The sequence below is a fragment of the Dasypus novemcinctus genome, chromosome 13 (genome assembly GCF_030445035.2).
Source record: "Dasypus novemcinctus isolate mDasNov1 chromosome 13, mDasNov1.1.hap2, whole genome shotgun sequence".
NCBI classification, from domain to species: Eukaryota; Metazoa; Chordata; class Mammalia; order Cingulata; family Dasypodidae; genus Dasypus; species Dasypus novemcinctus.
The window spans coordinates 45228132-45242620 of record NC_080685.1 but is presented as its reverse complement, the minus strand read 5'-3'; the positions used below and the strand labels follow the sequence as shown (position 1 = coordinate 45242620).

Here is a 14489-nt window from a genome sequence, read left to right as displayed (position 1 = left end):
AATTAAAAATACACTGAAATACAATTTCTCACACATAAGATTGGCAAAAAATTAAAAAGTATTAACAGCACACTCTGCAGAAGAGACCGTGGAAGAAATAGACACTCTTGTATATTGTTGGTGGGAATGCAAATCAGTACAATACTTTTGGAGAGGAATTTGGGATTATCCAACAAAACTACACAAATACTTACCTTTTGACCTAGCAATCACACTTCTAAATATTGACCCTGAAGATATACTCCCAACAAAACAAAAATATTCCTAAAACATAGTTTGTAACAGCAAAATAGAAGAAACAAACTAAATGCCCATACAACAGAAACAATGTTGTATACAAACTGTAGTACATCCATACAATGAAGTACTCTGCAACAATACAGTAGAATAAGAAAGATCTTATGAACTTATATGGAGTGATTTCCAGGATAGGTTGTTAAGTGAAAGAAGCAAAGTACAAAAGAATATCTTTGGTATGGTACCTTTAAGGCAAATAAAGGATTAATTAAAAATATACATCTGTCTGCTCATATGTTCCAAAGAAACACATGAAGGGAATGGGATGAAAAGATTATAGAGAATTACAATGGCAGGGAATGACATTCCTCTGAAAAGGACTTTTGTACAGCCCTGGCTTTTGAAAAAATGTTAATGTCTCATATACTTAAATAAATCAAAAAGGACTGGAGGAAAAACCTTAATACTGAATACAAACCAAAATAAATAGAGTGAACCAAATTTGAAATGAATTAGGTAACTTCACTGAAGAGAAGAGAAAAAGGACTAATCTGCATTTTACCCTTTGAACAAGGTATTTAGTTTTCAGACTAAAGATAAAAAGAGCTCTAAACAAAAGATCAGCTTGAATTAGAAGGCTTCTTTTCAGAAGCATGGGTTAGCAGTTTTGAAATTACTTTCTTTTCACTCTAGGATTGTGTAAGCAAATATAGTATTGTTAATGACAGCCAGGTATCTCATTGTCATTGAGTAGGGAGTTACCAATATGGAGAGAGGATAGAATATGAACTCTGAAATGTTGGATTGGAATCAATACAAACTCATGAATTTTAATGTAGCTAAATTTAGCTGGATTTAAAAATGAATATAGGGAAGCAGATATGGCTCAAGCAGTTGGGCACCTGGCTATGACACAGGAGGACCTGAGTTAGTTTCTGTACTTCCTAAACAAGATGAGCAAGACAGCAAGCTGGTGCAATGGGCTGGCGCAGCAAGCTGGCACAACATGTCAATGAGACACAAGGAAGAAACACAATGAGAGACACAACAAGCAGAGAGCAGAAGTGGCTCAAGCAATTGTGTGCCTTTCTTCCACATGGGAGGTCTCAGGTTTGGCTCTCGGCGCCTCCTAAAAAGACTAGCAGACACAGAGAGCACACAATGAACAGCACAGAGAGCAGACAATGAGCACAAGCAATGAGGTGGGGGGAGAAATAAATAAAAATACATCTTAAAAAAATGAATATAAATATGTGCATCCACATATATATATGTAATATATATATATTTCTGCTGTGAGGGCCTAGAAGTCAATGAGCACACTTAGTGCCATATCTTGGTATCTAAGTACCTTTCCTCACAAAAAGGGACAAGGGATCCTTATAGAAATGGGCAATTCCAGGCTGGAGCAGAGAATGTTAAAGAGGGGTGTGGAACATCCTGTGACAAAAAATAAGGAAGCACTCAAAGAATGTCTGAGAGTTGTCAAAAGAACACAAGAGTCAGCTTGAAGAAGATTGAAGAAGGTTGCTGCTGGCCAAATCTGAGAAATTTTGAACATAAATAGTGATAATACTAAATACTGAATACTCAGAAAGAATTAGTGAGTTCATACTGATATAGACAGATAGGGGAAGAGGAAAAGTTTGCCCTTAGAGTTGACTGAAATTGTAACTTTATGTTTATACTCCTGGTGTCTAGTATAGTCTGCTCATTATAGTGAAGTGCAGAATACCACATGTGCTCTGAGGTTCTTAACCTAAAATCTGTATACTCCTAGGATATCCAAAAATATCCTTGATGAGGTGAGGATCGATGGGGGCTATTATTTATGAACCTCTTTAAGTTTTATTAAAAATTGTATGCACACCTATTTTGTAGAGGAAATATCTGTAGCCATCATCAAAGTCTCACAGATAAAGAAAGATGGCACCAGAGTAGATAGGCAGGGCTCAACTCTCTTATAAAGACAAGTGAGGAAGGGGAAAAAGCTGTCCAAGGGAAGTGCTCTGGGGATCTGCAGACCAAGAGAGGGCTGTACATCATCCAGGAAGGAGGCAGAGATGAAGAAGCTGAAATGAAAGCTGCGAGTTACTAGCCCCAGCAGCTGGGAATGAACTCATCCCCCACCCTCAAGGTGAACAGCCTGGGTAAAACCTGAGGCTCACAGGAGCCAAGAGAGAGGGAAACAGATGTCTTCCTCCCTGGGAAGACTGGAGGGATAGGTGGAGAGCGGAGAGTGGTTTCTCTTTTGTGAGTTTGGCCAGCAGAGCCTGCGTTGAATTTGGGCTCTGGCCAGACCAGAATCACTGGCAAATGGAGGTAGAAAGAGATACCTCCCTGAAAGATTCATGGAAGATTGCCATCCCCTGGCAGGTGGAGAAACTGCAGGAAGAGAAAATTCATCTTGGAGTCTCATGTCCCAGACCATATGGATCTGATCCGTGTCCCATTAGTGGGTCTCTGGCCCTATCTTGATAACTTACACTGGGTAATTTTAAAGACAGAATGAGTTGACTCAAAAATTAAAGAAAAGCTGTGAAATAAAACCACTAGGCAAGAAAGAAATGGACTGTCAGAGTAAATTCACCAGCACGAACAGTTGTCTAGGCATCAGCAAAAAATTACAAGCCATATTAAGAAACAGGAAGAGATGGCTCAGCCAAAGGAACAAACTGAAAATCCAGATGAGACATAGGATTTAAGATAACAAATCAATGATAATTATATAAATTTCCTAAATCAATTCAAGAAGTTAAAGGAAAATATTGCTAATAAGAAAAAAGATAGTAAGAAGACACTGGGTGAGCATAAAGAAGAATATGAAAGCCTGCAAAGAAAAGTAACAGAGCTTATGGGAATGAAATCACAATGGATGAAATTAAAAAAAAAAAAACATTATAGAAAGCAGATGTGGCTCAAGTGGTTGAGCGCCGGCTTCCCACATGGGAGATCCCGGGTTCAGTTCCTGGTGCCTCCTAAAAACAAAGACAAAACAACAAAGTGAAATAAACAAAAGAACCAACTCAGGGGAGCCATTGTGGGTCAGTGGTTGAACGCCGACATCCCACATATGAGGTTCTGGGTTCAATCTCCAGCCCCAGTACCTCAAAAAAAAAAAAAAAAAAGTACATTAGAGGGAGTAGATGTAGGTCAAGTGCCTGAGCACCTGCATCTCATATATGAAGTCCTGGGTTTGATCCCCAGTACCTCCTAAAAACAAAACAAACAAACAAACAAACAAAACCCAACTGTCATTGTGGAGTGGATATAGCTCAGGGGTTGAGCAGCGCCTCCTTCCCATGAATATGAGGTCCTAAATTCAATCCCCAATACCTCCTACAAAAAAATACATTAGAGGCATAGAACAGTAGATTTGAAATGGCAGAAGAATGAATAAATAAAATCAAAGACAGAACATCAGAACATCTGAACTTGAACACACAGAAAAAAGAATGGAAAGAATTGAACAAGGTCTCAGGGGGCTGAATGACAACATGAAATGCACAAACATACACATTATAGGTGTCCCACAAGAGAACAGAAAGGGGATTGAAAGAATATTTGTGGAACTAAGGACCAAAATTTTCCCAACCCTTATGAAAGACAAAAACATCAATACCCAAGAAGGACAACACACACCAAACAGAATAAATCCAAAAAAGACCTACTCTAAGACACTTACTATTCTGAATGACAAATACCAGAAATAAATAGAGGATTCTGAAAGCAGCAGGAGAAAAGCAATGCATCACACATAAAGGAAGCTCAATAAGATTAAGTGCTGATTTCTCATAAGAAACAATGGAGGCAGAAGAAAGTGGTATGATGTATTTAAGGTACTGTGATGGTTAGGTTATTGTGTCAAGTCGGCCAGGTAATTGTGCCAGTTGTTTGGTCAAGCAAGAACTGGGCTAACTGTAATACAAGGGCATTTATGGACTTTAGTCACCACTGACTTTACTGCAGCAGGAAATCATAGATAGCGCGTTATAATTATATCAGTCAGGGAGATTGCCATCAGCAATGAGTGACGCTTAACCCAATCAGTTGAATCCCTTAAAAGGGAAAGTGATTCCAGCATTGAGAGTGAATTTCCCAGCTTGTCTTCGGACAGCCAACCTTTCCCAGAACTCATCAAGAACCATCACTGGACTCTCATTGCAGCCCTCGGTTGCAGCCTGCCTGCAGAATGTGGACTTGTGCATCCCCACAGCTGAATGAGAGACTCACAGAATTACATACTATTGACAAATATCTCGTTAATTCTGTTTCTCTAGAGAATCCTGACTAACACAGGTACTGAAAGAAAAAAACTGCCAGTCAAGAATTCTTTATGTAGCAAAATTATCCTTCAAACTTGGGGGTGGTTTAAAATCTTCACACTTCACGGACAAAGAAAAACTGAGAGAGTGTGTTACCAAAAGATCAGATTTACAAGAGATACTATAGGGAGTGCTGCTGCCTGAAAGGAAAATACAAGGGTGAGGGACTTGGAGAAGAGTATAGAAATGAAGATTATTAGGAAGGATAATTTAGAGTAAAAAGACAGACAATAGTAACAGATGACAACAGAAAGCCAAAGGGGAAGCGGACTTGGCCCAGTGGTTAGGGCATCCATCTACCACATGGGAGGTCCATGGTTCAAACCCTAGGCCTCCCTGACTTGTGTGGAGCTGGCCCACGCACAGTGCTGATGCACACCAGGAGTGCCATGTCATGCAGGGGTGTCCCTCGCGTAGGGGAGCCCCACGCGCAAGGAGTGTGCCCCGGAAGGAGAGCTACCCAGCGTGAAAGAAAGTCCAGCCTGCCCAGGAATGGCGCTGCACACATGGAGAACTGACGCAGCAAGATGACGCAACAAAAAGAGACACAGATTCCTGTGCCGCTGACAACAACAGAAGCGGACAAAGAAGAACATGCAGCAAAATGGACACAGAGAACAGACAACTGGGGGGGGGGGGAGGGAAGGGGAGAGAAAGAAATAAAAATAAATCTTTAAAAAAAATACTGAGAATTAAAAAAAAAAAAAAGAAAGCCAAAGGATAAAATGGATGAAGTAATAATTCCTTTACAGTCATAACATTGAAAGTTAATAGACTGAACTTCCCAAGCAAAAGACACACTGACAGAATGGATGAAACAATATGAGCCATCTATATGCACTCTACAAGAGACACACCTTAAGATAATGACAGAATCAGGTTTAAAATTTGTAGGTTGGAAAAAGCTATTCCAAGCAAACAGTAACCAAAACAGAGCTGGAGTAGTGATACTAATATTGGACAAAATAGATTTTAAATGAAAAACTGTTAAAAGAGATGAAGTAGGTCATTACATATTAATAAAAGGGGCAATGCATCAAGAAGAAGTAACTATAATAAATACTTATGCACCTGACCTGGGTTCCGCAAGATACATGAGGCACACACTGGCAAAACTGAAGGAAGATGGGAAATGGACTTGGCCCAGTGTTTAGGGCGTCCGTCTACCACATGGGAGGTCTGTGGTTCAAACCCCGGGCCTCCTTGACCTGTGTGGGGCTGGCCCATGCACAGTGCTGATGCGCGCAAGGAGTGCCCTGCCACGCAGGGGTGTCCCCCATGTAGGGGAGCCCCACGCGCAAGGAGTGTGCCCCATAAGGAGAGCCGCCCAGCGCGAAAGAAAGTGCAGCCTGCCCAGGAATGGCGCCGCCCACACTTCCCGTGCCGCTGACGACAACATAAGCGGACAAAAGAAACAAGACGCAGCAAATAGACACAGAGAACAGATAACCGGGGGAGGGAGGGGAATTAAATAATAAAAAACAAAATAAATCTTTAAAAACAAAAAACAAAAAACAAAAAAAAAAAAACTGAAGGAAGAGACACTCATCTCTAAAACAAACAGTTGGAGACTTCAAAACACCACTCTCAGCATTGGATAGAACATATGGACAGAGGATAAATAAGGAAACAGAGAACTTGAATAATATGATAACAGACATTTATAGAGCATTATACCCCAAAACAGCAGGATATACATTCAAGTGCTCATGGATCCTTCTCCAGGATAGACCATATGTAGCACCATAAGATAGGTCTCAAAAAATTAAAAAAGACTGAAATTATACAAAAGAACTTTCTATGATCTTAATGAATTGAAGCTGGAAATCAGTAACGGACAAAAAAAGGGAAAATTCATATAGAGATTAAAAAACACATTCTTAAATAATCAGTGGATCAAAGAAGAAATTGCAAGAGAATTCTGTAAATATCATGAGTCAAATGAAAACAAGAACACAACATATCAAAATACCTTTGGGACACAGCAAAGGCAATGCTGAGAGAGAAGTTTATAGCTCTCAAAGCTTGCATTAATAAAGAAGAAAGTTAAAATTGAAGTCCTAACTGCACACCTGGAGGAACTAGAAAAAGAACAAACTAATCCCAAATCACAGCAAAGGAAAGAAATAATAAAGCTCAAAGTAGTAATAAATGAAATTGAGAACATCAACAACAACAATAAAAAACAGGAAAATCAACAAAACCAGAAGATGGTGGTTCTTTGAGATAAACAAAATTGACAACCCTTAGCTAGACTGTCAAAGAAAAAACAGAGAAGATACAAATAAATAAAATCAGAAATGAGAAGATATCACCACTGACCCTATACACAAGAGAGCATAGGATACTATGAACAACTGTATGCCAAAAAAAACTACACAATGTAAACGAGATGGAGGAAGTCAGAAAAAATTTCATTTACAATAGTACCTAGAAGAATCAAATATTAAGGAATAAACTTAACCAAGGATAAAAAGGACCTGTATTAAGAAAACTACAAAACATTGCCAAAAGAAATAAAAAAGAGATCTAAATAATGGAAGGACATTCTGTGTTCATGGATTGGAAGATTAAATATTGTTAAGATGTCAATTCTACCTAAACTGATTTGCAGATTCAGTATAAATCCAATAAAAATTCCAACAGTCTGTATTTGCAGAAAAGGAAAAGTGGACAATCAAACTCATTTGGAAGGAGTAAGGGGCCCTGAATAGCCAAAAATATCTTTAAAAAGAATAAGTTGGAGGACTTTCACTTCCTGATTTTAAAGCACATTACTTAGTTACAGTGGTAAAAACAGCATGGGACTGGCATAAAGATATATATATATATTGACCAATGGAACTGAATCGAAAGCTCGGAAATAGACCCTCTTGTCTATAGTCAAGGGATTTTTGATAAGGCTGTCAAGCCCACCCAGCTGTGCCAGAACAGTCTATTTGACAAATGGTGCTGGGAGAACTGGATATCCATATTCAAAAGAAAGAAAGAGGACCCCTATCTCACATCTTATACAAAAATTAACTCAAAATGGATCAAGGACTGAAAAAGAAAAACTGCAACCATAAAATTCCTAGAAGAAAATGTAGGGAAACATTTTTAAGATCTTGGGATAGGTGGTAGTTTCTTTTTCAAAAGTCTTTGTCAAGAAAGTAAAAGTGCAGCCTACTCAACGGGAGAAAATATTTGGAAACCACATATCTGATAAAGGTTTGAATTTCATATTATATAAAGATATCATATAACTCAAGAATAAAAAGATAAGCAACCCAATTTTAAAAATGGGCGAAAAGATCTGAATAGACATTTTTCCAAAGAAGAAATATAAATGGCCAAAAAGCACATGAAACAATGTTCAACATCATTAGCTATTAGGGAAATGCAGATCAAAACTACAGTGAGATACCATGTCACATCTTAGAGAATGGCCATTATTAAAACAATAGAACACCACAAGTGCTGGAAAGATATGATGAAAAAGGAGCACTCCTTCACTGCTAGCAGGAATGTAGAATGGTGCAGACTCTGTGGAAAATAGTTTGGTGATTCCTCAGGAAGCTAAATATAGAACTGCTATATGACCCAGCAATCCTGTTACTAAGAATATTTGAATATTTTCAGAAGATCTGAAAGCAAGGATGCAAACTGGTATTTTCATACTGATGTTCATAGCAGCATTATTTACAATTACTAAAATATGGAAGCAACCCATGTGTCCATTATCTGATGCATGGATAAACAAGATGTGATATATACATACAATGGAATACTGTTCAGTTGTAAGAAAAAATGCAACTGGGATGCATATGACAACATGGATGTACTTTGAGGACATTATATTGAGTGAAGTAAGCCACACACAAAAGGTCAAGTATTGTACGGTCTCACTAATATGAACTAAATATGGTGAGTAAACTCATGGACATAAACTCTAAAGTATACGTTATTAGGACACAGGATGTGGGTTGAGAATGGGAACTTATGCTTAGTGTATGTAGACTTTTTAATAAGCTTTACTGTAAAAGTGTGGAAATGCATAGAGTTGATGGTAACACATTATAGTGAGTATAACTAACACTGCTGACTTATAAGTGTGATGGTGACTGAAAGGGGTAGTTTAGGGATGTAAATGGTAATAAAGAAGCAGCTCGGGATAATCTAGGGATTGTATAGCATAGTGATTTTGGAGGTAGATGAAGATTGTGGTTAATAGTATAAATATGAGAATGTTCTTTTACAAAGTGCTAAAAATATGGTGATACATGGGAAAAGTACAACAAATATAACTTATGGGCAATATTTAACAGTAATGTTGTATTATTTTTGCAGCAGTGGCAAAGAAGAAATTCTATCAATTCTAAGGGACAACAGAGGGAAATAAGGGGATATGGGGTTTTTACTTTTGGAGTAATGAAAACCTTCTAAAATTGTCTGAGGTGATGATAGCCCAACTCTGTGATAGAAATGAGATCCACTGAGTATGCACTTTGAATTCGATTATACACAGCATGGGACTGTGTAACAGTGAATCCTGTAGTGGAAGATGGACCTTGGTTAACAGAAAAAATATGAGTGTTCTCTCATGAACTAATACTAACACAGGATGTTAATTTAACTAGGTGGATTGGGGGAATGATACACCAGATGTAAAATATGGGCTATAGTTAGTGGTAATATTATGACAATGCTCTTCCATAGTTTGTAACAAATGTTTCACAACAATGCAATGTGTTGGTGGTGGGGTGATGTATGGGAGCCCTATACGATGATGTGTATGTTTGTTTTGTAAGTTCACAATTTTTACTATTCGTTTATTGTTTATGTATGCTCATGAATGAATGATACACTTCAATACAAAATTTTTTTTAAAGGGAAAAAAAACAAGTCTCCCAGGTAAAAGAGGTCACCCAAAAGAGGTAAAAAAAAGTACTGTTTTAAATAAATAAAAGTCATGAGGTTATTTTACCAATGTAGAAACTTAATAATTATAGTGTTCCTTCATTCCATTTTCACATCAGGGTTAGGTCATAGAGCCAAAGAGATGTTAAAAACTTCAAAATAAGTGGGAAAAAAATCAAAAGTCCCCAACTCCAGGTAAAATTAAAGCTTGATTATGAAATATCACAAATCCACCCAATGACTTACTATTGCAGAATCAATGTAGTAAATCAGCATGTCATATGTATTATGTATCATTAAAAAACTTCTGATGATAATGCTAAGTGATTTTAAACATATTTGAGAGATTTTCTACATAAAAGAGATCAAAGGGAAAAAATCTTATTTATTCATTTTTATAGTGATTATGACTCTTAAGTGTCAGGCTAGTCATTGAGAGCATATTCAGATCTTTTGGGAAGTACAAAGTCTACTGAGAAAGACAGATATGCAAAAATATCATTGTTTATTTTACAGGTATGTGAAAATGAGTAGTTTCCTGTGGAAACTAAAGAATATTTCCAAGACAAATTGGTATACAAAATGGAGGCATTTTATTAACAGTAGAAAGAACTGCAGGATGGGATGGGCAACATTTCAGACTATGGGGGTGTTTACAAAGGTATAGATGGAGCCTTTCTGTGTGCTGTGGGTGGGTGGTAGGAGAAAGGGTAGTGGGAGAGCAAGTCGAGATTGGAAAGAACCTTCTATGAATTGATGAAGAATTTCGATCTTTTCCTGAATCAAAAAGGAGCAGCAAATGAAGGTTTTCAAGCAGAAGAGCTACTTGAAAAAAATTTTTTTGTGTTTTTGAAAGATAACTTTGGAAGTAATATGGAAGGTGGGTTAAAATGGGCTAGAACAAAATATATATATATATTTTTAAGAAGTCTTTTGGTAAGGTATTCTTTTTAATAAAATCAAGTATGCCTGAGCTTTTTTGAAGTCCAAACTTTCACTTATAACATTTTTTAAGAGCAATACATATCTTTAGTTAGAGGTTTAATTCACAATTTAATGGCAGATTCTCATAGAATCTATTATGGGCATACCATCTGCTTGACTGGCTGCACAGTCAGGCTGCTGCTTACCTGTAACAGACAGATTAGTTACTGCAGCGCTGGTTAGAGGGAGTACAGGATTGACTGTGAGGGTAGTTGCTGCACTGCTCGTCACAAGGCTTGGCGTGGTTGCCACCTAGAGGTCAAAAATGAAAACAGGCACAAAACACTTAAAATCAAAACTTAAAAAAATGTAAGCCCAACCAACTGTGGACTTATTTTGCCTGTAAATTATTTTCTTTTTTTTTTTTTTTTAAAGATTTATTTATTTCTCTCCCCCGCCCCAGTTGTCTGTTCTGTGTCTATTTGCTGCATGTTCTTCTTTGTCCCCTTCTGTTATTGTCAGCAGCACAGGAATCTGTGTTTCTTTTTTGTTGCATCATCTCGCTGTGTCAGCTCTCCGTGTGTGCTGTGACATTCTTGGGCAGGCTGCACTTTCTTTTGCACTGGGTGCACTCCTTGCATGTGGGGACACCCCTGCGTGGCATGGCACTCCTTGCGCGCATCAGCACTGCGCATGGGCCAGCTCCACATGGGTCAAGGAGGCCTGGGGTTTGAACCGTGGACCTCTCATGTGGTAGATGGACACCCTAACCACTGGGCTAAGTCCGTTTCCCTGTAAATTGTTTTTTAACTCCAGATACAAAAGAATAAAATAAAAGGGTCTAAGAGTAAATGTTTATTTGGTCTTTAAATTGAGAAAATCGTCATTGTATGTTGGAAAGTTGCTATGAGAAGACAATTTTCATTGATGTAGCAAAAGCCTTTGTCTTCGGTTTTGAAAGGAAATAATAAAAATCATTCCTAAATCTCAATGATGTTGAGTCTGATATACTTTAAGTCAGCAAGAAATATTATGCCAATAGTGAATTTTACCTAAGCAAGAAAACTATTCTAGAGGGTCAGGGAATTTAGAGTTCTTGAATTGCTTTTATTTTTACTATGTGGGGACAAAAATGCCTTGCCTTTTTTTTTTTAATGAAATGTTATGAAAAGAATGTGAAGGAAATTTTAAAAATTGAGAAAGTTTCTTTATGAAATAACATAAAAAGCTTCTATAGTTTTCTAAGAAATACTGTTGTTGGTATGAATATATTCAAAACACAAAATAGTCACCTACACAAAACAAAAATTTACCTAATGATTATCAAAGATACTATCTCATGAACTTTATGATTAAAGCCCAATCATTTAATAACCACAGTCACAAACTAATGTGTGCTTTTAATGCTGACTCTAGTTTAAAAAACCTTCAGATTTGGAAAGATATTCAAACAAAATAGGTACAAATTAACAAAAAGGAACAGAAGTGCAGTCTCCACCTATCTTTAGAATTCTGAATGGCAATGTGGAGTCATATTTATAATCACCCTAAAGATCAAAGAATTCAGGGAGATATATGACCATTATATGTCTCTTCAGTCTAGGAATATTATTCTAACGCTAACAGCATAAGTTATCCATTGAGGTTATACATGAAAGGCCCACATGTTTGAGAGTGAAAATCTGAGAAAACGGATTTAATACAAGTTCAGAGCTAAGGAAGGTTATCTGGGAGTTTACTGAATCTTAATCATGTAAATGCAAGTTGAATAAATCAGGCTTAGGACCCAATGTGAATAAAAAGCATGTAAGATTTTTTTGAGATAACTGGAATCAGGAGAAAATTTACTTCCATGGTTACAAAGTAACTTAATAAACTATACTGGAAACAAAAATAATGGAACTGCAATGAAATAGGAAAGAACTAAAACTTTCATGTTAAAATAAGAAAAACCAGTAAGTTCTTGGGCTAACAACATGAGATTTTGTTATCATGCTAATACATAAAATGAGTTTATATACATTTATTCAATGTGAATATATAAACAATAAATTTCTATTATGAAATCTACCGATTCATTTGTAACCTTGAATGTGTGCCCCATTTTTAATTCTTACCAGTGAGGTTGGGCTAGGGAAAATTGCTTTGATAGGTGAGCTGCTGGTCCCACCACTGCTGGGTGGGTTGATTCTTTTCTCTTTCTGACGACGGTTACAAAACCAAACACGGATCACCTCCTTTTCCATATTGAGCTGATCAGCAATCATGGTGATCTCTTCCGAGGTAGGCTTTTGATTCTGAATGGGAGAAAAATGATCTTTTGAAATAACCTTTTGAACTACTGGCATAATCATGCTAGAATATAAATAAACAAGGGAAGAGACAAGGCAGAGAATGAAGTTGGATACCTATAATCATATTAGCCCACTTTTAACAAAGAGCTTCTGTACACATACATTCTAATGAATATACACTTATTAAATTTATTCATATTGATTAGAATAAGTTATTCATGAATATTTATAATTTTTATTTTAATGTCTATTAATCTTGAATAAAATTAATATCAATATACCCTTAACAGGTATATTGAAATACACACGCACACACACACGAGTTTAAGAACTTTCTCAGTACTTCATGCCCATTATTTCATTTGGACTATAAGGCTGGAAAGTCATGTATTTCATTGATGAAAGGACTTGAGCATAAAAAAATCAAGTGTGGCTCAACCAACTGGGTTCCCATCTACTATACAGGAGGTCCAGGGTTTGATGCCTGGGGCCTCCTGATGAGGGCAAGCTGGCCCACACAACAAACTGGCCACAGAGAATGCTGGCCCACATGGGAATGTTGCCCTGTGCAGGAGTGCTGCCCTGTGTGGGAATGCGGCCCAGGGCAGGAAAGCTGCCCCACGCAGGAGTGCTGGCTGATGCAGAGAGCTGGCACAGCAAGATGATGCAACAAGAGATGAAGAGGAGAGAAAATAAGAAGACGTAGCAGAACAGGGAGTTGAGGTGGTGCAAGAGAGTAATTGCCTCTCTTCCATTCCGGAAGATCCCAGGATCAGTTGCTGGAGCTGCCTAATGAAAATATAAGCAGACACAGAAGAACATACAGAGAATGGACATAGAGAGCAGACAACAGGAGGAACAGGTAGAAATAAATAAAAATAAACCTTAAAAAAAAAAAATTCAAGAATTGATTTGCCCAATCACATAGTCAATAAATGACAGAGCTGATAAAGACTACTGATTCAGTGCTCCTTCCACTATACTCAAGTCTTTTCTGAATTAGCAAAGTCAAAATCTTGTAGGAAGATTTGATTATGACATTTCTTGGTACAAAAATAAAATTCAAAGTATCTGTTGAACTAATTTGAACTCCATAACCTGATATTCAAGGCCTTTTGTGTTCTGGTCCCAAGCTATCATACTAGGCATACAGACATTAAAATTTAGCCAGACCAAACTACTTCTGTTACCCCTGTTTCTGTCATGGTTTTCCCTGCTTGGATGCCTTTGCTCATGGTATTTCCACTGCTTCAAGTGCTTTCCTTCCAACTGCCTGTAAAATTCTTAAGCATCCTATAGTAGCTGCCACCTCTCTCACATTATGTGCTCACATAAGCATGGCTACTTTTGAATGCTGTGGTACTTGGATCTGTCTCTGACAGTGTGAAATTCTTTTGAATCCCAAAAAGAGAAAGATTATATTTTTTGAACTAATCCATTTCTATGGGTTGTGAGACCCTTTTGATTGAACTATGTCAGTAAGGTATGACTCAGGCTGAGTCTCCACCATATTGCTGGGTCTGATATAAACAGAGATATAGAGAGACACAGGAAAAGGGAGCCACCATAGTGACCCTGCCACGTGAGACACAGAACTGCAGGAAAAGAGAGAAGCCCTGAGGGCTGAAGGAGGTCCCAGAGTCTGGAGCCAGCAGAGTACAAAGGCCCCTGAGGCGCTGGGCTCACAGAGCAGCTCAAGGTTCAAGAGACCAGCCCTGCCATATGCCCAACAGTTCACACCTGAACTCGGAAAGAAAGGAGGGCAGCCGAGACTGAGAGAGGAGGCCCGGTAATAAACAAGTCCTGTGCC

General features: G+C 37.8%; 1 protein-coding gene across 6 annotated transcripts in view; it reads right to left on the bottom strand.

The window, feature by feature from the left end:
* Window positions 1-14489, bottom strand: part of POU2F1 (POU class 2 homeobox 1) — a 228439-nt gene that overhangs the window by 31253 nt on the left and 182697 nt on the right. For all 6 annotated transcript variants that reach the window (XM_004464714.5, XM_004464715.5, XM_071207557.1 and 3 more), the window contains 2 exons: window positions 12503-12682; window positions 10592-10697 (listed from right to left, as the gene is read on the bottom strand). In XM_004464714.5, the coding sequence (XP_004464771.1) occupies window positions 10592-10697; window positions 12503-12682 (286 nt within the window). The remainder of the gene's footprint in view (window positions 1-10591; window positions 10698-12502; window positions 12683-14489) is intronic.